The sequence below is a fragment of the Lontra canadensis genome, unplaced genomic scaffold, assembly GCF_010015895.1.
Source record: "Lontra canadensis isolate GAN:19392208 unplaced genomic scaffold, GSC_riverotter_1.0 scaffold102, whole genome shotgun sequence".
NCBI classification, from domain to species: Eukaryota; Metazoa; Chordata; class Mammalia; order Carnivora; family Mustelidae; genus Lontra; species Lontra canadensis.
Genome location: NW_022631096.1, coordinates 2,214,715 through 2,238,084, shown reverse-complemented (window position 1 = coordinate 2,238,084; position 23,370 = coordinate 2,214,715). Strand labels below are relative to the sequence as shown.

Below are 23,370 nucleotides of genomic sequence, written 5' to 3'. Positions count from 1 at the left end.
TGATCCCTGGGTCCTGGCATCGAGCCCCACATCAGGCTCCCTGGTCAGTGGGGGTGCCTGCTTCCCCCTCTCCCTCTGCCTGCTGCTCCCCCTGCTTGTGCTCTCTCTCTCAAATAAAAAAAGTCTTTATTAAAAAATCTAGAATCTTTTATTTTTGCCATAGGACACTATCTATAATGGTTTCTTTCCTGTAATGGTTAAGAGAATAGACTTAGAGTTAGGACTCTAGGATTTGAATTCCAGCTCTGCCATTCACAGCTGTGTAATCTTGTATGAGTTATTTATCCTCTTTTTTTGTTTGTTTGTTTTTATCTATCCTCAGTTATAAAATGGAGATAATAATGGTATTTATTTCTTGGGTTGAGGAGGGGTTAACATAAAGTTCTTAGTACTGCACCTAATAAAGCTCTTAAGCACAGCGCTTACTTCAATATATATTATTAATTATTTTGACAAATATTTCAGTGTGTCTGTGGAAATCACCTGAGTTTGTCTAGTGTTCAAAGAACAATTCAAGAAGAAATATTTTTTTTTAAAGATTTTTATTTATTTGTCAGGGAAAGGGAAAGGGCGATAGCTTGAGCACAAGCAGGGGGAGCAGCAGGCAGAGGCAGAAGCAGGCTCCCAGCTGAGCAAGGAGCCTGACAGGGGAACTCCATCCCAGGACTCTGGGATCACAACCTGAGCCCAAGGCAGATGCTTAACTGATTAAGACACCTAGGGACCCCCAATGATGAAATTATTAAGAGATGAAATAACTGCTTGGGGCTCTGCTCTTTTCACACAAATCATGCTAATTTATAATGACATCACAAGACTGTCACACTTGAATAACTTTGTTGATTTTCATTCTCAGCATTTATTTATTTATTTAAGTAATCTCTATACGAAATGTGGGACTCGAACTCGAGACCCAGAGATCAAGAGTTGTGCGCTCTTCTGACTATGCCAGCGAGTTGCCCACATTTCTAGCACTTAATATCATCCTGAAACTACCTCTTCCTAACTACATTGACTAAATTTTTAGTGTAGTTGGTAACTTTTTTGCTTGAAGAAAACTTAGAAACAGTTTGAAGCCTTCAAGTGCCTGGGACGTGGTTACTCGTTCCCCTTCCCATGTAAGTCAGAAGCAAAGGTAAAAATACTTATTTGAGAATAAAGTATTTTAGTCCCAAACAATACCTTATCAATCTTTAGTTTCAACATATTGGATGGGTTTATGTAATTAGGTGGTAACAAGTTCTTTCCTCCTTTAAAACCAGCAGGGATGCATAAATCTTTACCTCCATTTATCTTCTTTATGTTATTTTATGGCATCATTTTTCTCCCGTATTACCTGGTTCAAAACGTCACTATTTTTTTTTTTTTTTTTTTGAGATTTTATTTGACAGACAGAGATCACAAGTAGGCAGAGAGGCAGGCAGAGAGAGGAGGAAGCAGGCTCCCTGCTAAGCAGAGCCCGATGTGGGGCTTGATCCCAGGACCCTGGGATCATGACCCCAGCCGAAGGCAGAGGCTTTAACCCACTGAGCCAACCAGGCGCCCCCAAAATGTCACTATTGTACCCTCCCTCCAATCTGTCTTCGGTTCGCCTGTGCAATCTGTTCCTAAATATTTGTTCTCTAAACTGCTGCCTTGGCCTCCTACACAGTCAGTTTCGCCATTTCCAGTTCATTTCATATATTTCCATAGTAAGACACCCCTGAGAAATCTTCAACAACTCCTTACCGCCTTCCAAGCAAGGCCTTCCAGGACTCCACCCATCTCCCATCCCGCCTTTCAAAGTGCCTACAGTCCAGCCAATCAGCGCTCCTCTACTTACCTATCTACTGCCTCATTATCCCACCGACTCACCTCCACGGGAGGTTATTCTCTTTATTTGACAAGCCTACCTCCTTTTTGTCAGCTTTCCCATTTTACAGATGAAGAAACTGACACTTAGAGAGGAGGAGCGACCATGACAGTGCCTGTGGTGGGAAATGCACCCAAGTTTTTCAGACTCAGACTCTTTACTCCTAAATACTTAAGTGTATGTCTCTTTAGAACAAGGATATTTTCTTACACAACCACAGTACAAAGATCACACTCAGCAAATTTTGCTTTGATGTAGTACCATGATATATAGGCCACATTTCAAATTTCACCAACTATCCTTTATAGTGAATTTTCCCCATTTCTGAGTCTCATCCAGGATCAAGCCTTGTCTTTATTTCTCATAATTCTTCAATATTCTTTAACCTAGAATAGTTCCTTTGCCTTGTTTTAATTTTAAGACATTGATAGCTCTTATTGATAGCTAGATATTTTACTTTGTTTAACGATTTATTTACTTGTTTGAAAGAGGGCGGGGAGGGGCAAAGGAAGAGAATCTTCAAGCAGATTCTTCTGCTAAGCACAGAGACAGTGGCAGGGCTAAGTCCCAGGACCCATGGGATTATGACCTGAGTGGATACCAAGAGTTTCGACACCCAACCGACTGAGCCACCCAGGTGCCCCAAGGCATTGATAAAGAGTATGGGCTAGTTCTTTGTAAAATTCTCCTCAGTGTGTGTTTTTCTGAGTGTTACCTCATGATTAGATTCAGATTATGGATTTCCAGCACAAATACTACATAGTGAAGTTAAGCTGTGTACGTCTTACTGCATCACATCGCAGCACCCACAATAATGGTTTCATTACTGGCAATATCCAACTTTGATCACTTGGGTATGGTGGAGTCTGGCATCCTGTAAAGTTACTTTCCTCCCTTTGTGATCAATAGCAAGCTGTGGGGACATATTCTAAGATTGTGTAAATAAGCTTCTCCCCATCAAGTGGTTCTCATATTTACTGATGTTTAATGACACAACAATTATCATTAGGCTAGTTGCAAAATGTTGATTTTCCTAACTCTGTTGCTTCTTCTTCCCCTATATTACTTTCTAAGCAGGAAAGAAAAAAAGCTTAAAAAAAGAAGTGGATACTGTTTTAACTGGAGTGTAGTTAGTTCCCATTCCCCTTCAGTGTGCTGGGTCCAGCTTCTCTGACATGGACCTTCACTCCTCGGGCTAGAGAGAGGGCCCTCAGCCTGTGGGTGATGGCCTGGGTCACACAAACTGTGCAACTGGTAGTTCCAGATACTCTAAAACGACACTCCAGTCTCTCTTGCTTGGGAGTAAAATGCTTTTGTATCTCCGTCTCTAACCTACCTTTATGCTTAACTTGTGGATCACCAAAATATTTATTCCAATGTTTCCCAAACTAAATGTGCTTTACAGTCACGTGAAGGCTAGAGAATTGTTTAAAGCATAGATGGCTGGGGTCCGGCCCCCAGAGAATCCGATTTAGCCTGTCTGGATTGAAGCCCAGGAATCGGCAAATCAGCCCTCCAGGTGGCCTGCGGAACAAACTTTGAGAAACACCACCCTCCAAAATAATGAAGGGCAAACCTCCCTTCCTCGAGAAATTGACGCCACTGGCAACTCCCAAGGTGCCAGCTCAGGAAAAGGCGGGTGAAACAAAAGAGGGCGTTCTTCCTTCCTCGCCCCACAGGCCTTCGGAAACCTACATCCGGTTGATACCACTCGGGTGCGGGTCCCGGCTGCTGGGGTGATGGCGGAGAGAGCCCCCGCTAACCGGGTCGGTTAGGCCGGGCCGGCTGGCTGGCGCGCGGTGGGGCGGGGTGGGGGCGGGGTAGGGGCGGGTTCCCCTGGGAGCCCGCGGGCGGCGGCCAGGGAGCCCCACCCCTTTCCCGCACCCCCGCCCCCCCCCCCCCCGGGCCGGGGGCGCGGGCCCCCGGGGGGCGCGCCCGCCCCGGGCCCCCCCCCCCCCCCCCCCCCCCCCCCCCCCCCCCCCCCCCCCCCCCCCCCCCCCCCCCCGCCTTCGCGCGCACTTCCGCGTGCATGGCCCTGCTGTGCTGGGCCCTGAGCCGGAACGCGGGGCCGAGCTGGCGGCGGGTGGCGCGCGCCTTCCCCCGCTTCCCGCTGCCTCAGCCTCGGCCCATCCGCGCCGTCTCCCGCGCCATGGCTTGCAGGCAGGAGCCGCAGCCGCAGCGCCCTCCGCTTGCCGCCGGCGTCGTGGCCTCTTACGACTACCTGGTGATCGGGGGCGGCTCGGGCGGGCTGGCCAGCGCCCGCAGGGCGGCGGAGCTGGGCGCTAGGGCCGCGGTGGTGGAGAGCCACAAGCTGGGCGGAACATGCGTGAGTACGAGGTCCCCGGCGGCGCGTCATGTCGCAGCCGGGCTTTCTCCGCGCTCTGCAGGGGCAGCCTGTCCTCTTTCCTAGCGCCTAGGTCAGTCTGTCCGGGGATGGGTCCCCAGCGCCGTGCTCTCCGCTTTCCCACCCGCTTCTGAGATCAGGGTCCCAGCAGGTTTAGAGGGGACAAGTGTGAAGGGCTTCCCTGCGGCTCCCAAACCCAAGCCGTGGTCTGTGCCAGCTCAGGGACAGTGTTAACCGTAGGTGGTTAAACCTAACAGAACTCCACTGCATCCTCCCTCCTCAAGGTGGAAGAGTATGGCAACCCATCCTTGATCTCATCCCCAGATCTGTGAAACAACTGCCCGTGGAAAAATCGCAGCTGCCGTGGGGTTAGGGGAGTCGGGGAGCGGGATTGGGTACTGATCCTTGAGGAAGACGGATCCTGATCCTCTCCTTTCACTTCCAGGGGCAGAATGATTTGCAGCAGGGGTTCTCCCCTTGACCGCACATTCCAATCACCTGAGGAGCTGGGAAAATTCTGCTGTGGGTTCCACTCCCGCGGCTTCTGATTTCACTCCTCCCAGGAGCAGCCTGGGCTTTGGGAGTTTTTAGAAGCTCCACGGGTGATTGATTGCAGCCAAGGTTGACAACCACTGACTATAGATTACCTTGATGTAGGATTTACTCTTAATTGAATTCTCAGACCTTTTTCTTTTGGTTTTGTCTTTTTTTTGGGGGGGGGGAGGGGGTAGATTTTAGAACCGCTTCCAAAAAAGTGGGTCGTAAAATCTTATGACTGAGAAGCTTTATCATTAAAAAATTGTTTCCATGTTACTGGTGTGGCCTTTCTGTCACAAGATTTGGGTGAAATAGTTGCAATTAATGTTAAAATTTTGTATCCAAGAGTAACCTGGGATTGGGAAGTGTTCTCCACAGTGTTCTGGAGATTGATATTTAAATTGTGCCAGATTGGGAACTCCTTAAGGGCAGGGATGGGTTCATGTATTTTGCACCTCTTATCACCTTAACAAAACATCTTGCTCAATAACCTTATGCGTAATGAATCAAACTCAAAATTGACAGCTTGTGAAAGGGCTGACTTCATTGTCCAGTACTCATTTTTTACTTCAAATGAAAATGGGAATGGCAGAAAGGAAAAATCCCTGGTAATGATCAACTTGCTCCTTGACATCTTAGCGTAGACTCCATTAGTCTGTCTCAGTGGAAAGCAGATTGAGGGGTGCCACTAGGAGGCCCCTGGACAGCTGGTGAGAACTCTTGATGATTTCTCATCTTTGTACCTCTTTTCTTTTTTAAGATTTTGTTTTAAGTCACCTCTACACCCAGCATGGGGCTCACATTCTCAACCCAGAGATCAAGAGTCTAACACTTTACTGACTAAGCCAGCCAGGTACCCCTGTACCTCTTTACTTTTCTCAGTTTTCCTTCTTCCGTGTTATGTCACATGGTTGTGACATCCATCATCCTTGCTTGGTCCCACTGATATTACTCAAGAAGGGGCTGGCCTCATTTTTAGGTTCTTCTTAGGAATGTGAATACACTAAGAGGTAAATTACATCTGAGACCCAGCAAAGAATAGTTCTGGTCAGCCATTTACAGCTTCCTTATAAAATGCCTGGCCTTGCCTGTACCATTCTGCTACAGCAACTTTTTTTTTCCTGTAAACGTTGGGAAATCCCCTATTTCACACTTGCATCACATTCCATTTGGGTTCTTCTCAAACTGGCTTTTGGTTTTGAATTACAAGGAAGGGTGTGGGTATCTGTTAATATCAGAGAATATGTAACAGTCGATAAGATGGGAGTTTGAATTTAAGAATTCCAGATATCTAGGCTAGCCATAGTTGCAGTAATAAATTTCTGATGTCCAGTGATTTCCAAGCAGGTGCAGGGAGAAGGGAGGCCCTCTGAAGCACATCATTTCATTTGTTCATGTCTTCATTTCGTGTATTCTAAATGCCAGGTACTTGGATTGAGGTAGGCAGAGAGAAAAGGGTAGATACAAATATTTATAAGGCAAATGTCCCTTCCCACAGGGAATTTGCAATACAGTAGGGAAGGAAAATGTAGACCTTAACTCCAAAGTGAGGTGGTCTGTGTTAATTGCTGCTGATAGTGAAAAATTACAGTAGCTAAGAAGAGAGTTGGAATCATCACTTCTGCCTGGGCACCGCGGGACAGATGGTTTCTTGAAGGAGAGAGTATCTTTCTGAACCTGAACAGGATTAGTACCATTTTTTGATAGGGTCAGAGGCAAAGGCAGAGGGGCAGGTTATATTGTGTAATTGAATTTAGAACAGAGGGTGTCTCTAATAGAAGTAAAATATGGGAAGCTGATGGGTAGGTTGTGGTTAAAAAAAAAAGTTTCTGGGGGCTCTTGTCTGGCTCAGTCCGTAGAGCATGTGACTCTTAATCTTGGGGTAGTGAGTTCAAGCCCCACATTGGGTGTAGAGCTTACTTAAAAAGAATAAGTGAACTGTGTGAAAGGTTTTTGCATAGGGGAGTGACTGCATAAAAGTGGCTTTATGGTAGTGGTACTAGTGAAAAAAATCCCTTGGGACAAATAGAAATTTCTTTAACATTGGTTCGTTAAGGGGTGCCTGGGTGGCTCAGTGGGTTAAGCCTCTGCCTTTGGCTCAGGTCATGGTCTCAGGGTCCTGGGATGGAAACGCCCCCCGCCCCCCAATCAGGCTTTCTGCTCAGGGGGGAGCCTGCTTCCCTTCCTCTCTCTCTGCCTGCCTCTCTGCCTACTTGTGATCTCTGTCAAATAAATAAAGTCTTTAAAAAAAAATTGATTCGTTAAGCATTTTTTTCCTAAATATTTTGATTCTGGAGTGTGGTGAATTTTTAAAGTTGCTGTGGTTAAGTTCACACTGAGGATTCAAATTAAAGTCTTCCTGTAGTTAGACGAATTGTGGCTTTTTAAGATTTTTATTTATTTATTAGCGAGAAAGAGTGATCATGAGTTGTGAAGGGGAGAAGCAGACTCTCCTCTGAGCAGGGAGCTTGATGTGGGGCTTGATCCCAGGACCCGTAAGATCATGACCTGAGCCGAAGGCAGCCACTCAACTGACTGAGCCACCAAGGTGCCCCAGTGGGATTGTTTTGTTTTTAATTGTTCTATTTTTGTCTGCTCACTTATTAATTCATATTGCCACCTATACAGGTACTTTTTTGGATGTTGGGGTTACGGCAGCAAACAAAGCAGATAAAAATCTCTGTCTTTGTGGAGCTTACATTGTAGGTGTTATCTGCAGTTTCTAAACTTTCTGTGCAATATTTTTGTAATAATTTTTAAAGAGATTTTATTTATTTATTTGAGAGAGTGAGAGAGAGAGAGAGAGCAAGGGCTAGAGAGAGAGCACACACAGAGGGAGAGAAAGAGAGAAGCAGACTCCCCGATGAGCAGGGAGCCTGATGGGGAGCTCGATCCCAGGACTCCAGGATCATGACCTGAGCCAAAGGCACACACTTAACTGACTGAGCCACCCAGGTGCCCCAATACTTTTAGCTTTATGAAACACTACATGGACCTGGTTATTTTCATTTCATTTAGGATTGGACTCACACAGATCCTTGTAGGAATTTGGGAAGCATTGTTCCGGTTCAGCACCCTTACTTTACTGAGGAGCAGAGTGAATGTCAGCTAAAATGTGGTTGAAAACAAACCAAGCATGCTATGACCTATGGAACTGGCGTCCCAGCCATTGGAAACCAGAGCTTTGATGTATTAGTGCGAAGTAAACTGCGACTTGATGAACCTGTTTAAGCCTTATTCTTTACTACAGAGAAGGAAACTTCTTACCCCTCTTTCTTAGGAACCAGACATTTACTCCAAAAACACTTAGTTAAGGGTCTGTCTACCACACTGGCCTTCACCCTGTAGCTCCTGATTTAGTAGGTATGGTGTGAAGCCAGAGCAGATGTATTTTTAAAGAGCTCCATTCTGATTTTGGTATAACATGAACCAGACACAGTGACAGCGTCTTTATAGGACGAAGGGACAGTATGAAGCATTAGGATGAATCTGGTGAATTAGGCATAACTGCGGGTCAGATGACAGTGAATGTGGTCCTAGAGTTACTAATTTCTTGGTTTCATAATTTTATGCTTCTGAGGCAGCTAGTAGAGAATGCCTTCCAAGGTTGTCTACACATGTGACTATTCGGCTTGATTTTCTGACTCTTCCTCAATCTTCCTTTTCTAGGAGGTTTTTGGTTTGTTTGTTTTTTTTTAAACTTTCTGTGAGCTGATTGAGTAGGCCCCTTCCAAGAAGGCATGCATTTCCTTCTTTCCTTCCTTCCTTCCTTCGTTTGACACAGAGAGAGAGCACAAGCAGTGGGAGCGGGAGAGGGAGAAGCAGGCTCCCCACTGCAGGGAGCCCGAGGTGGGGTTCAATCCCAGGACCCTGGGATCATGACCTGAGCTGAAGGCAGACATTTAACCATCTGAGCCACCCAGGCGCCCCAAAACGTGCATTTTTAAGATGAATGATGCATGTTGGTGTACAAGAGCCTTTGTTTAAAAAAAAATTTTTTTTTTTTTTTAAATTTTTGACAGAGAGAGAGCACAAGTAGGCAGAGCAGCAGGCAGAGGGAGAGGGAGAAGCAGGTTCTCTGCTGAACAGGGACCCTGATATGGGGCTCGATCCCAGGACCATGGGATCATGGCCTGGGTGAAGGCAGCCGCTTAACCAACTGAGCCACCTAGGTGCTCCATCACCTTTTTTTTTTTTTTCTTTCTTTTAATTTTTTTTGGGGGGATAGAAATTTTTTTTTTTTAAGATTTTATTTATTTGAGACAGAGATCACAAGCAGGCAGAGAGGAGGGGGAAGCAGGCTCCCCACGGAGCAGAGAGCCCGATGCGGGTCTCGACCCCAGGATCCTGGGATCATGACCTGAGCTGAAGGCAGAGGCTTAACCCACTGAGCCACCCAGGCGCCCTGGGATAGAAATTTTTAAGCTGTTAAGTTCAAGTATGAGATGACTTTGCCCCATATTGTGTTCTGTAGGGGAGGAAAAACTTTTCTTCTACCCTCTTAGGTTTAGTAACTGGAGCCTGCAAATTAGGCCAATAGTAGACAGAGTTATAGGAATTTATTTCACATGCAGATGGACTGTCACAGAGAAGTAGAGGGGAAAAAAGGAGCACTTGGCTGGGAGCTTAATACCAATCTAACAAAGGCCTGGGAGCTTAATACCAATCTAACAAAGGGTAATAAATTGTGGAGAAGTGGCTGGCAAAGGAAAGGAGGTTTGGGCTTCTAGTAGCAATAAATTGTAGAAAGGTAAATATATGAGGGAAACTAATGGAAGATAAAGGTTACTTTTTTTTTTTTAAAGATTTTTTTATTCATTTGAGAGAGAGTGCATGAGGTGGGAGGTGCAGAGAGGGAGAGCAAGAGGGAGAAGCAGACTCCTGGCTCAGCAGGGAGCGGGATGCAGGGCTCTGTCCCAGGACTCTGAGATCATGACCTGAGCTGAAGGCAGACACTCAACCAGCTGAGCCACTCAGGCATCCCGATAAAGGTTACTTTAATAAGGTTTTTTTTTTTTTTCCCTGTAGATTCTGCTCAGTGCTCTTATCTCTTTCATGATTAGGGTTGTTCTCCTCCTCCTGGTATAGAAGAGGGGTAAGGGATACCTTCACAAAGGGAAATTTATGCCCTGTTATTAGGCAGAAAGGAGGAGGGCAGGGAGGTCCTCCTTTGCTCTTAATTATCTTTAGCTCAAAATAATCCATATGCTAAAATACCATAGTTTGGAGTGGCATATTCTGATCTCCTTTAGTTCAAAGTGAAAGAAGCAATTAGGGGCCAGAACTGCTATTAAACTTCTAATGGATAAACCAGGTCAAGAGGCCTGGGTAGCTCTCCTAACATGATTCCACCCTCAAACTGGTCTTTATTTTTCTTCGTTAAGCAAGAAATTGTGATCTGTTAGAGTAGGATGTAGAGTAGGTTGGTTGCTAAAAGTGGGAAGCTGAAAGAAAAGAATTGAAAGAATTCAGTTAAGATCGTAATCTCTTGTTGCCTGTTGTGTTAAGTCATTTCTGAGGGCAGAAAAATAAATGAAATAATCTTTGAATTCAGTTTTTGGCATCTCCAAAAAGTTAAGTGTAGTACTTCCCTCATGATCAACTGTAGAGCAGGGAGAAATGCAAAGATTGCCCAGAGCCATGGTGAACGAGAGCCTTCTGGAAGGTTTGTCTCTGTGGTTCAGTTCTCTGCCTACGCAGACCTGGGAAGAGTCAGCTTGCGGAAGAGTTCTTTCTGATTTACTGCTCCTTTTGCCCCAGGGCCTGTGGGAGCATATGTTCCAGTGTTCTTGCTGAGTGTAGTAATCCTGTGGTGAAGAGTAAATGGGTTATTACGGTATAGACGAGCAGTTCTCACCAATGAGAGTTGGTACTAAGGTTTGATTACCGGGCCAAAAGCCTCCCCTCCTCTCCCCTCCCCTCCCCTCCCATCCTCTCTTCTCCTCTCCTCCCTTCTCTTCTTTCCTTTTTTAATTGAGGTATAATTGACATATAACATTGTATTAGTTTAGGTATACAGCATAATGATTCCATATTTGTGTATCCGATGGAATGATCACCACCAGAAGTTGAGTTAAGCTCATCCCCATACACAGTTACAAATCTTTTTTCCTTGTGATAATTTATTTTTATTTTAAGATTTTTTATTTTAATTTTAATTTTAGTTATTAAGATATTTTATTTTTATTTTAAGATTTTATTTATTTGAGAGAGAGTGAGAGAACGGGCACGAGCAGGGAGAAGGAGCAGAGGCAGAGGGATCATGACCTGAGCTGAAGGGAGATGCTTAACCGGCTGAGCCACCCAGGTGCCCTTGTGATAAGAACTTTTTTTAAGATTGACTCTCTTAGCAACTTCCAAATATGCGATATAGTATTATTAACCATTAACCATGCTGTGCATTACAGCCCCATGACTTACTGATTTACAGCTGGAAGTTTCTACCTAATAAAAAGCCTTCTTGATTACTAATGTCGTTGTGAATGGTGTTGCACAGTGCCAGGTGGAGAGGGTAGCAGGAAAGACAGGGTATTTATTTATTCATTCATTCATTCATTCATTTATTTATTTATAGATTTTATTTATTTGACAGAGAGACACAGCAAGAGAGGGAACACAAGCAGAGGGAGAGGAAGAGAGAGAAGCAGGCTTCCCACCAAGCAGGGAGCCCAACATAGTGCTCTATCCCAGGACTCTGGGATCATGACCTGAGCTGAAGGCAGACACTGAGCCACCAGGCCCCCCTAGTTGGGGGTTTTAAAAGATGCCTGAGAAACAAGCTTCTAAGTAGACCGCTGTTGGTATTTATCGAGGCTGAAAACAATGACTTACATGTTAACAACATGTAAATCAACCGACCTTGGAGGTGATAACATGTACATTAATATTATGATGCCGATATCTCCACAAAAGGCTGAACACACTTTTTAAAAAAATTTTCAGCATGTAGTACAGTATTGTTGACTTTAGGTACAATGTGATACAGCAGGATACCTAGAGCTTACTCATCCTGCTTAACTGAAATTTTGTGCCAGTTGATTAGTAACTTCCCATTCCTCTCCCATCCCTGCCCAGACCCTGGCAACCACAACTCCATTCTTTGGTTCTATGAATTTGACTATTTTAGATATCACATGTAAGTGGAACCCTGCAATATTTGAATTATTTCCTTCATTTTAGTATAATGTTCCAAGGTTGAATATTCATTTTTAAATGGACATTTACAAAAGGAGATCATACCTTCAGTATTTTTTAAAAGATTTTATTTATTTATTTGAGAGAGTGAGAGCGAGCATGTGCGCACAAGCAGGGGGTTGGGGAGGGGGTAGAGGCAGAGGGAGAAGCAGGCTCCCCACTGAGCAGGGAGCCTTACCCTGGACTTGATCCCGGGACCCTGGGATCATGACCTGAGCTGAAGGTGGATGTTTAACTGACTGAGCTGCCCACGTACCCCAGCACACCGTCAGTATTGACAGGTAGCCCTTAAAAACAGAAAGTTACCCTAATTTGTTTTGTGGGTTTAGAGTTTCATAAGGTGTGGCACACCTGTATTTATAAGTGCCAGATAAACGAGCGATCAGAAAGGGTGGGGTTTGTTGAAGTAGGCAAATCCTAATGTAAAATTGGTCTTTTGATTTACCCTGTTGATTAATTTTTTTGCTCTAGGACTTGTATAATAGTGCTTTGTCATCTGCATCAGAAATCTGCGGGGCTAGAAAGAAAGGCTGCCTCTGAACCTCTCAGGGATTCTATTTCTTTGTAAACCATACTTTGAACAAGTCATAACAGAGAATGTTTCTTGTAGAGTCAGATTGAAGGCATTTTGTGGAAAGATTAATGATCTTATCATTAATAATCACTTATTCACTGGGTGTTACAACATTAGATATGAAATGAGGATACATAGGATACTAGGTCCTTTTCTTTTGGTGGGGGAGAGGAGATGTAGGGCCAGGGCGCCTGAGTGGCTTAGTCATTAAGCCTCTGCCTTCGGCTCAGGTCATGGTCCCAGGGTCCTGGGATCCAGCCCTGTGTTAGGCTCCCTGCTCAGCACGAAGCCTTCTCTCACTCTCCCACTCCCTTTGCTTACGTTCCCTCTCCTGCTGTCTCTTTCTCTGTCAAATAAATAAATAAAATCTTAAAAAAAAAAAAAAAGGAGATGTGGGCCACACATCACTGTAGTGCGCTCATCAGGGGTAGAGAACTGGTGGTCCAGAAGTTTTGTCTCATGTAGCTACTTCTGGGTCCCCCTGGATGCCTCAGAGTAACAGGTCTTTTAAATTTGACAGTTGAGGGGCACCTGGGTGGCTCAGTAGGTTTAGCATCCAGCTCTCAGGTCATGATCTCAGGGTCACGGATCATGCCCTTTGTTAGGCTTTGTGCTCACTGGGGAGTCTGCTTGAGATTCTCTCTCTCTCTCTCCCTCTACCCCTCTCCCAGCTCGCGCTCTCCCATGAGCACACTCTATCTAAAATAAATAAATAGGGGCGCCTGGGTGGCTCAGTCATTAAACGTCTCCCTTCAGCTTAGGTCATGCTTCCTCTCCCACTCTCTCCCACTCTTCCTCCCCCCCTTGTGTTCCCTGTCTTGCTGTCTGTCTCTCTGTCAAATAAATAAATAAAGAAAGAAAATCTTTAAAATTAAAAAAAAAATTTTTTTCTTAAAAAAAAGATAATAAAATAAATAAATAAATGTTAAAAAATAAAGTTAACACCTGGGATTGAGAGGTCCACGTTAATCTCATATTCTGCTTAGCTAAGTATTGAGACAAAGCCATTTTATTTTAAAGATTTTATGTATTTATTTGAGAGAGAGAGAGCAGGGAGAGTGAGAGAGAGAAGCTGGTTCCTCTTTGAGCAGGGAACCCAATGCTGGGCTCCATCCCAGGACCCTGAGATCACTACCTGAGCAGAAGGGAGATGCTTAACCAACTGAGCCACCAGGTGCCCTGAGCCAAAATGATTTTAATTTCAACCTTTGTTACTATCTCTTGTATCACTTCATTTTCTTGCTTTAGATTCTGCTTTATACAGAATACCTTTTCTTTCTCCCTGAAGCTAGATGCCTCCCAGTACTAATCTTTAATTGAAGTATGGAATTTGAAGGTAAAGACATGGATATTGATTGTTTAATATGTGTCAAGGTACGATACTGTGATTTATGATAAAACAATATACCTTTGGTCTTGGTTCCCATTCCTGGCACAGAGCTCCTAAAACCCCTTGGAATTTTCTAAGTGATAAGAGTAATAAAGGTATCTTGATATTTATAACAAATGAATATTTCACACCTAAGTTTATATTAATGAGGTGACTTTTGGAAAGATCCTAAGGATGAGACATGGTTGGCTGGAGAACTAACTTTGTGATTTGAGGGTCGGGATTTCATTTCTACCTCCCGCCGCCCGCCCCCTGTGTCTCCCCCGTCCTCTGCCTCTGGGGAGGAGAGAAGGAAGGGGACCTGGAGGCTGAATCACTTACCAGTGCCAATGACTTAAATCAATCATGCTGTTAAGTGCAGGTGGCATTCTTGACAGGTGCAGTTGTCAATGGACCAAATCCTCATTTTACCACCGACATGGGCAATGTGAAGTTTTTACCTATCTAGGCAGAACCAAAGGTGAGAGGGCCCGGCCTAGAAACATGGTGAAGCCCCTGAATTTTACCATGTGTATCATCAGACTCTTCCCATGTTCTGTCCCTGTTGGGAGAGGCCCCCTGTCTTCACTGTGAATCAATGCTGGCAGGCCAACTGAACAGGATTCTGAACACCATCAGGACAGGGAGTTCTTAGAAATGGACTGTCAGATTGCAAGTAAGGCAAAGCTGCCGGAGTGTCTCTGGTGCTGGGTGTACTCAGGAATATGAGAAACTTGTCTCTAAGGTTTATCATTGGTTAATGCCCCTCTGAGGGCTTTGCAGAGAAATTTGCTAGATGGAAAGTGTTGTATGTTTCAGGTCTTATCAGCTTTGTGCACCTCTGGGAAGTCAGAGCTCTGAGAACCCATCAACCTCGTGTCCCAGCCTGGGAGACAAGCTTTCCACCATCATTCGATTTGTTCTTGAAAGGGAGCCAGCCACTAGGGGACTTGATCTCCTCTTTTTTCAATAAGCTTCTGTGAGCTCGGAGTTCCAGAGGACTGCAGAAATAATTCAGGGGAGTCAATGTCATCATTAGATCTATCATAAATTAGAAAAGAGGTGCTTTATTTGCATTATCTGTCATCTTCTCAAAACCTCTGTGTTAGCATTCCCATTTTACGGAATAGGAAACGGAGCTCAGAGATTTAGAAACTTACCCACCAACAGCCAGTAGGTGGGAGGGAAGGTTGGGATGCAAACTCATGTCTGTCTGACTCTATGCTTGTGTTCTTTCTGACCACCTGCTGCGCTTGCTTGTCAGCTGGAGAGGAAGAAGGGTTGAGTATGACTGTACAGAGCTTTCCACCTTTGGCTTCCCCAGCTCTGTTAACTAATGTGTCTTTTCTTCCCTTTCAAGTCAGAGAGGCATTTGGTCATCAGTTATGTTGTGCTGAAGTGTAACTAGGCTTCTAAAACCAGTGGAAAGCCCTGGAGGCCTATTACTGGAGTGGCCAAAATAGGGCGAGTTGTATTTCTTTTTTCTTTTCTTTCTTTCTTCTTTTTTTTTTTTTTTTTTTTTTAAAGATTTATTTATTTATTTGAGAGAGAGAGAGAGACAGAGCAAGTAGAGGGAGAGGGAGAGAAGCAGACTTTCCACTGAGCAGGGAGCCGGAGATCACAACCTGAGCCAAAGTCAAGTCAGCGGCTTAATCAACTGAGCCACCCAGGTGCCCCAGGGCAAGGTGTATTTCAAGGTCATGAACTCTTTTCAGTTATAGCCCAATCCCAGACCCAAAGGGTACTGTGATAGAATATAGACTTTGGCTCAAAAAGGGTCACAGTTTTCCACCTTCCTCTCCTCTTGATTTCTAGCCTAAGGCTTCAGAATTTTCGGGAATGGAGTGATTCTGTTGCCAACCCTTGAGTCAGCATCTTGGATTATGCTGTGACTCTGGTTGGAACTGGAGGCTCCCAAGAGAACAGGGACTAACTATACCTGTTTAGGGTTTTGTTTTGTGTAATGCCTGACACAAGTGAGTGAATGCTTAATCAAATGAATGAATGAATGAATGAATGATTGCAAGTTAAAACATTTTAGAAGGCGAAAAGTCTGAAACTTCTAAAAAGCAAACCAAAATTAGTCATAACACTTGGCACAAGAGAAGGATTGTCTTGGCCCTTGGAAGAAGCATGTCCCAAACTTTTTTAGAAATTGCCTTAAATAGCTTTCAGATAGCCTCAAATGTGCAAGAGGAATATATTGATGATGACTGAGAATGGTTCAGAACATTTAGTCTCTTACAACAATTTACATTGCTTTTGAAGTTCCTGGGAAGCCGGAGAAGGTTGACTATAGGACAAATGGAGTGTATTTATTTAGTGTATTGAAATCATCTCTGCTTTTGGAGATATTGGTTTTGGAGTTTGTCTCATTGAAGCCTCTTGGTGAACTTAAGCTGTGGAGTGCAGGGTATAGAGCTGTGCATAGAAGGGACTGGAAAGCCTGCCCACCAGATGAGCCAGGAAAGGCAGGTCTGATGACAAAATCATTGCCAGGGGGCTGGGTTTCAGCTGCCTTCCTCTCTTCTACCACATAGGAAACATCTGTCTTCCTCCTTCTTTAGAATTGGCTCATTCCATCTATTTCCATAACTCAGATACTTGGGAGTTGAGAAATAGCAAAATAGCACATCCTCTGCTTAGACCTATGCAGGGCAGTGTAGGAAGAAAGCTGTAAATTATTCTGATTGCTAATATAAAGTACTTTCTGAATAGCCTGCTTGTAATGCTAGTGTAGGTGTGATTCCTTTATTTTATGAGGGTTGAATTCTGCACCTTCTCTTAATGCTCTGAGTTCCCATTTCTCTTGCCTTCTGAATCCTTATTCTAACAAACTCTCATGAAAGACCCAAGTCCAGAGTACATGACCTGTCTCTTTCTAGAAGAACCTCCAAATGACTGATAGCTTGCAACTGTAGAGAAACATAACTCACTCCTTTATAATCCCTGAGGGCGGAATAATGGGAAGTAACAGGATTAAAATGAAATGGCAGGAAGTATGCTGCAGATAGAGGACTAGCTTGTGACTGTTCATAAGACCTTCTTTTTCAAATATTCATGATCTTAATGAGATTTGGGCAGGTTTCCTTTACTCTAGCATTTTATATAAAATCTCTTGGCAAGTGTGTATATATGTAGTTCAGATTTCACCAAAGGATACCTAGAAAATATTCGGTAAGAAGTAGGCCTGTATTCTTTGGGCTTATAGGGAGCCAGCCTAGTCCTTATGGTCATGATCAGCAGAGCCACAAGCATCCAGTATAAATTATGTCCAAAAGGCATCAGTATTTAAATATTCAGTCTTTACTCCATGCCACTAGGCATGAGTGAACATACTGATATTTTTAAGGATATATAGTGGAGACCTTGTTTAAATCTCATAACTTCAGGGGTTCCTGGACTCCTGATTTCAGCTCATGTCATGATCTCAGGACTGGGAGATCAAGCCCTGCATCAGGCTTTGCTCTGGATATGGAGCCTGCTTAAGATTCTCTCTCTCTCCCTCTGATCTCCACACACCAACACCCCACCCCCACTCATGCTCGCTCTCTCTCTCTCTAAAAAAGTTTTTTAAGATTTTTTTTTTTTTTGGGGGGGGAGCTGCCTGGGTGGCTCAGTGGGTTAAAGCCTCTGCCTTCGGCTCAGGTCATGATCCCAGGGTCCTGGGATAGAGCCCTGCATCAGGCTCTCTGCTTGGCGGGGAGTCTGCTTCCTCCTCTCTCTCTCTGCCTGCCTCTCTGCCTACTTGTGATCTCTGTCTGTCAAATAAATAAATAAAATCTTTAAAAAAAAAAAGATTTTTTTTTTTTTTTTAATGACAGAGAGGTAACACAAGCAGGGGGAGCAGCAGGCAGAGGGAGAAGCAGGCCTCCTGCTGAGCAGGGAGCCCCATATGGGGCTCGATTCCAGGATGCCGGGACCATGACCTGAGCCAAAGGCAGAGGCTTAACGACTGAGCCACCCAGGCTCCCCTAAAATTTTTTTTTTTAAAGATCTCATAACTTCATTGTAATGGCCAAGATGTCACCAACACCTCCCAGTCAGTATTTATAAGATTAAAGGGTATCAGGAATACACATTACATGACTGGTTTCCAGAGCTGAGGGGGTCTCTAATTTGCCCTTTGAAAGAGTGAGGTCAATCTAGTTTTCCTTCTGCAACCAGCTCCTCCGCTGAGATACACCGGTATGTAACCCATTCAGCCAAGTACTAATTTCTTCACCCGAGGGGCAGTTTTAATCAGTCTTAGTCTTTTAACTTTTTTATTAAGTTCATTTGAAATACATCTCAACACTTGTGTAAGTTTAAGGTGTACAGCATGTTACCTTGATACATACATATAATATGATTGTCCACGTAAGGATATTTATCACATCACATAATTATAGTACAGTATTATAGTCTATAGTCTAATTAGTCTTACCCTTAACCCAGCCTTTTTTTCCATGTTCCATTTTTTAGCATGAGCTCAAAAGGAAACAAATGGAAACAAAAATCTGTACTTAAATATATATCACAGCTTGTTTACGGGGACTGTTGGGAAGAATTTCTCTCTCGGGGTGCCTGGGTGGCTCAGCTGGTAAGCAGCTGCCTTCAGCTCAGGTCATGATCCCAGGCTCGGGAGATCGAGCGAAGCCCACTTCTCCTTCTCCCACTCTCCCTGCTTGTGTTCCCTCTCTCCCTATATCTCTCTGTCAAATAAATAAAATCTTAAAAAAAAATTTTTCTCTCTAGTCTGAGGGGTATAACTAGTTGTTTTCTTAAACAACTGGTTAGTTTTTGTTTTTAAAGATTTTATTTATTTGGCAGACATCGAGAGAGGAAACACAAGCAGGGGGAGTGGGAAAGGGAGAAGCAGGCTTCTGGCCAAGCGGGAAGCCTGATGCAGGGCTCGATGTGGGGCTCGATCCTGGGATCCAGAAACCCCAGGACCATGACCTGAGCCAAAGGCAAATGCTCAACCAGTTGAGCCACCCAGGTGCCCCAACAACTGGTTAGTTTTTATGTGACATCTTACAATTGTTTGTGTTTTGGTGGCTAGAAGGCTAAGAATCAAATTTGTGGTCTGTCTCTAGCAAGTATGGAAGCATAGATATATAAGCATGTATGTATATATACATATATATATACCCACACGTATATATGTATGTGTGTATGTACGTATGTATACACACACACACACACAGACACACACATTTGTAACAGTAAGGATGAACCTTACTGGTTGATTCCTCATTGTCCTTTGGTCCTGAAAGGTAACATATTTCTGCTAGAGACTTTTTCAAAGGGGCATTCTGAGGGTTTTACCCAGCATCTACCACAGTAAGTTTCCCAGAAATCCTCTAGATTAGCTGCTCAGATGTTTCAGTTGCCCTTATTTAGCTGGTGGGTCTTTCCTTCTGCTGCTTTCTTTTCTGCTTCAGACTTCTGTGTTCTGTGCAAGTTCAGGCTTGCGCCACCTTCTGACCTCTTCCACCCCTGCACTGCATAGCCCCATGGACGTGGAATTATTTTCTCTCTTTTTCTCAGTGACCGTTTTTCTTGAGAAAATGCTGAGGAACAAAGGTCCCTGCCTCATTGTATAAGAAAAGGAACACTCATGTCTTTAACAACTCTGTAATAAAAAAAAGGAACTAACTGTAGAATGCGACTTAGAAACTTAAGGAGTTCTCCTGGGTTGATGCTTGGGGTTAATTTCTTGCAGGTTTGTGTGATGATTTCAGTTTAATATTCTTAAAATTTGTCCTTTTTCCTCCTAGGTGAATGTTGGATGTGTACCCAAAAAGGTAGAATTTCTATTTCTTCTTCCTTCAACACTTTTTTTTACATGTTTGATAAAGCAATGCGTTGATTTATTAGCTTAGAGTGCGTGAGTGAGATAATATCTAGGTCTAGTAATTAGGACTGGTCCATCTGCACGGGATTGCTTTTTCTCAATCTAAATGATTGAATGGAAGCTGCTTAAGTATTCTCATTTAATCCTGTAGCCTCATGGATTCTCTTAACAACTGTGGTGGTTTTCTTTCCTGGTATCTGTGGTGTAGGGCACACTGAATGAACTTGTCCTTCCCCTGTGAAAAAAGAGGAAGAAATGGCAGCTCTTATTTCCAAAGCTGCCTCTTGCTTGTGCTGGCAAATAATTTTACTCCACATTTGAACGTGCTTTAACATGTTCTAATCCTAAATTTACAACCCTTTGTTACTGAGATTACATTCTAAACTGGCATTTTTTTGGTAACAGGTAAATGAATATTCCTAATCTCTTCAGTGACACATACCTGAGTATAATGCCAGAAGGGTTTTTTTATAATCTGTTTCCCAGTATGGGTAGGTAGGTTTGGATTTTTGTGTGTTGTTGTTTTTTTTTAATCATAGGAAAGTTTCTTTTTTACTGTGGGACACTTTTCCTCAATTGTTTTCTTTCCTTTTGGTCTTAGATTTTGTACCCTGTTCTTTTTTTTTTTTTTTTTTTTTTTACAAATTTTATTTATTTGACAGACAGAGATCACAAGTAGGCAGAGAGGCAGGCAGAGAGAGCGGGGGAAGCAGGCTCGCCACCAAGCAGAGAGCCCGATGCGGGGCTCAATCCCAGGACCCTGGGATCACAGCCTGAGCTGAAGGCAGAGGCTTTAACCCACTGAGCCACCCAGGTGCCCCTTTGTACCCTGTTCTAATTGGAGTCATGCAATTATGATATATAAATTATGTCAATCAGTTATAAAGTAGTTTAAACCAGTTATGGTAGTAAATCCATTGATTGGTGCTACCTCATTATTTAAATACCATCTGGGTATAGTAGCCTGAATTGGTAATATTTTGTTCCTGTATATTACGTTTTGTTTCATTCTATTCTGAACACATGTGCAGGACATTTACTTTGTATTTTCATAGGGCTCTACTGACTTCAAAGTGCTTTTTGCATTCTTGAAGATCAGTTGGTTAATTGCCTCTTGTTTTCTAGAACAGGCTAAAGCCTGGAGTAACTGCCCTCCAGAAGGATAGAGTGGGGCAGCGGTAGATAAGAAATCAGATGGATGGGGCTGCTACTACCCTAATTAGGATGAGCCTATCGTATAGAGCTTCTCCAGAGGCTGTCGGATGCTATAGCAGCATATATAATACGCATTGGAAGTATATAAATATGGTACCTCATGATGGGATGACATATAGTGGTATTTCTTAAAATAACTCATCTTATTTTGTAGTACTGACAAACCTGTTGTATGTACTATTTAAGATAAACAATCTAGCAGATAAAATGGTTAATTCTATATTATATGAATTTCACCTCAATTTTAAAAAATGAGCAGAATCCAGCAGGGTCACCAATTACTCATCTTTAGGCATAAAGGGAGAACAGTACAAAGAAGAAATCTAATGCTTATCAAAAATGGAGTCTTAGGCTTATCTGACAAAGAAAAATGATTGTCATCTAGAGTTCTGGATGCCAACTGGAATTCAGCTATCTTGATGATCAGTTGTCATAAAAGGCCTTTACAAATTTTAGGCTGCATTCCACAGAGATGCAACAAACCTTTGAATTCCAGATGCCTGATTACACAACAAGGATATGTTCATAGGTACCGAGTTTATAAGAGGGATTCGTTCTCTTAAGGTTTTCAGTCCTCAGCTTGATCTCATAGCTTCTTCTAAATCACTTCACTATAAAGCTACAGATGCATTTCCATTCCCTAGAATTAATCATAGAAGATGGGGCTTCAACAAACCTAAAACTTAAACGGAGGAAGTAAGCAATAATAAATTTTACCAGCAGGACTGGGAGGCTTATAACATCCTGCTTCTATGGAGTAGGGAATATAATAGAAATAATTTCCTGCGACATTTCAGCAGCTTCCTTACATCTCTCTGGTCATATTGCTGAACTTTTAGAGTGTTTAGTTTTATTTTTAATTTAAAGTTCATTATTTTTATCTGCTATTATGTAGTTACCTTTCATTCATGATTTCTTTCTTTTCTCAGGACTCATGTACTACTGTTGTGGTTACTTTTTTTTTTTTCTTGACAGGTAATGTGGAACACGGCTGTCCACTCTGAATTCATGCATGATCACGTTGATTATGGCTTTCAAAGCTGTGAGAGTAAATTCAATTGGCGGTAAGCGTTAATGCTCAGAGTGTTCTGTTTACAAATATATTTATCTTTCATAATTAAATGAGCCGTAAACGTTTTTGGGGAGGGTGTTACTATGGTAAAATGTATATAACAAACCTTTGCAGGTGATGGATATATCCGTGGCCTTGATTGTGATGCTGGTTTTAAGGTGTGTACTTCTCTCTAAACCCATCAAGTTATGTACACTAAACATGTACAGTTTTTTGTATGTCAGTCTTACCTCGATAAAATGGCTTTCAAAGACATGAAAAGTCAATTTTAGCTATTTTTAAGTTGTCAATACAGGGCCATTAAGTATATTCATAGTGTTGTGTAACTATTACCACCATCCATTTCGAGAGCCTTTCCTCCATCCAGAACAGAAACAAGGTGCTTATTAGACAATAACTCATCTCCCCTCCCCCCAGGCCCTGGTATCACCATCCTACTTTCTGTCTCTATGAATTTGCCTGTTTTAGGTACTTCATACGACGTTTGTCCTTTTAAGCCTGGCTTATTTCACTTAGAATAATGTTTTCAAAGTTCATCCATGTCGTGGGATGTGTCAGAATTTCATTCCTTTTTAAGGCTGAAAAATATTCCCTTGTGTTCATACCACATTTTGTTTATCCATTCAGCCTTCAGTGGACTTTTGGTTGTTTCCACCTTTAGTCTGCGGTGAATAATGCTGCTGTGAACACTGATCTACAAGTCCCTGCTTTTGGGTCTATACCTAGGAGTGAAATTGCTGGGTCAAATAGCAATTTTATTTATTATCATTTTCAAAATTTTTTATTTGTTTCTTTGCCTCGCCCCTCAAATGGCGATTTTATGTTTAACTTTTATTTTATTTTATTTTTTATTTTATTTATTTTTAAGATTTTATTTATTTATTTGACAGATAGAGGTCACAAGTAGGCAGTGGCAGGCAAAGAGAGAACAGGAAGCAGGCTCCCTGCTTAGCAGAGAGCCATGTGGGGCTCAATCCCAGAGCCCTGGGATCATGACCTGAGCCGAAGGCAGAGACTTTAACCCACTGAGCACCCGGGCGCCGCTATGTTTAACTTTTAAAGGAATTGCCATAAAGTTTTAGGAGCCATCAAAATTTTCAAAATACTCAGAAATCCATCCACTTATTCAACAAATGTTTATCAAGTGGCCCCTAAGTACTCGGGACTTGCCAAAGCAGCTCTCCCTGTCTTATCTGCAGAACGAAATTTATACACCGTGGATGCCACGTGAACATCTTCCCTGGACTAGAGTAAGGGTTCTCTACATATGGCAGAGCAGATGGGCACAGGGGCAGGGGCAGCTGCCTTCAGAGATACTCCCTCCTGGGGATCTTGTTGACTGCTCTGTGTGTGTGTAATTCTCTGCTGAAAGGG

General features: G+C 43.2%; 1 protein-coding gene across 1 annotated transcript in view; it reads left to right on the top strand.

Moving 5' to 3' along the window:
• Positions 1-3,881: 3,881 nt before the first annotated feature.
• GSR (glutathione-disulfide reductase) overlaps positions 3,882-23,370 on the top strand; it is a 44,196-nt gene continuing 24,707 nt past the window's right edge. The window contains exons 1-3 of the mRNA XM_032838166.1: positions 3,882-4,178; positions 19,633-19,659; positions 21,900-21,988. Coding sequence (XP_032694057.1) covers positions 3,882-4,178; positions 19,633-19,659; positions 21,900-21,988 — 413 coding nt within the window. The remainder of the gene's footprint in view (positions 4,179-19,632; positions 19,660-21,899; positions 21,989-23,370) is intronic.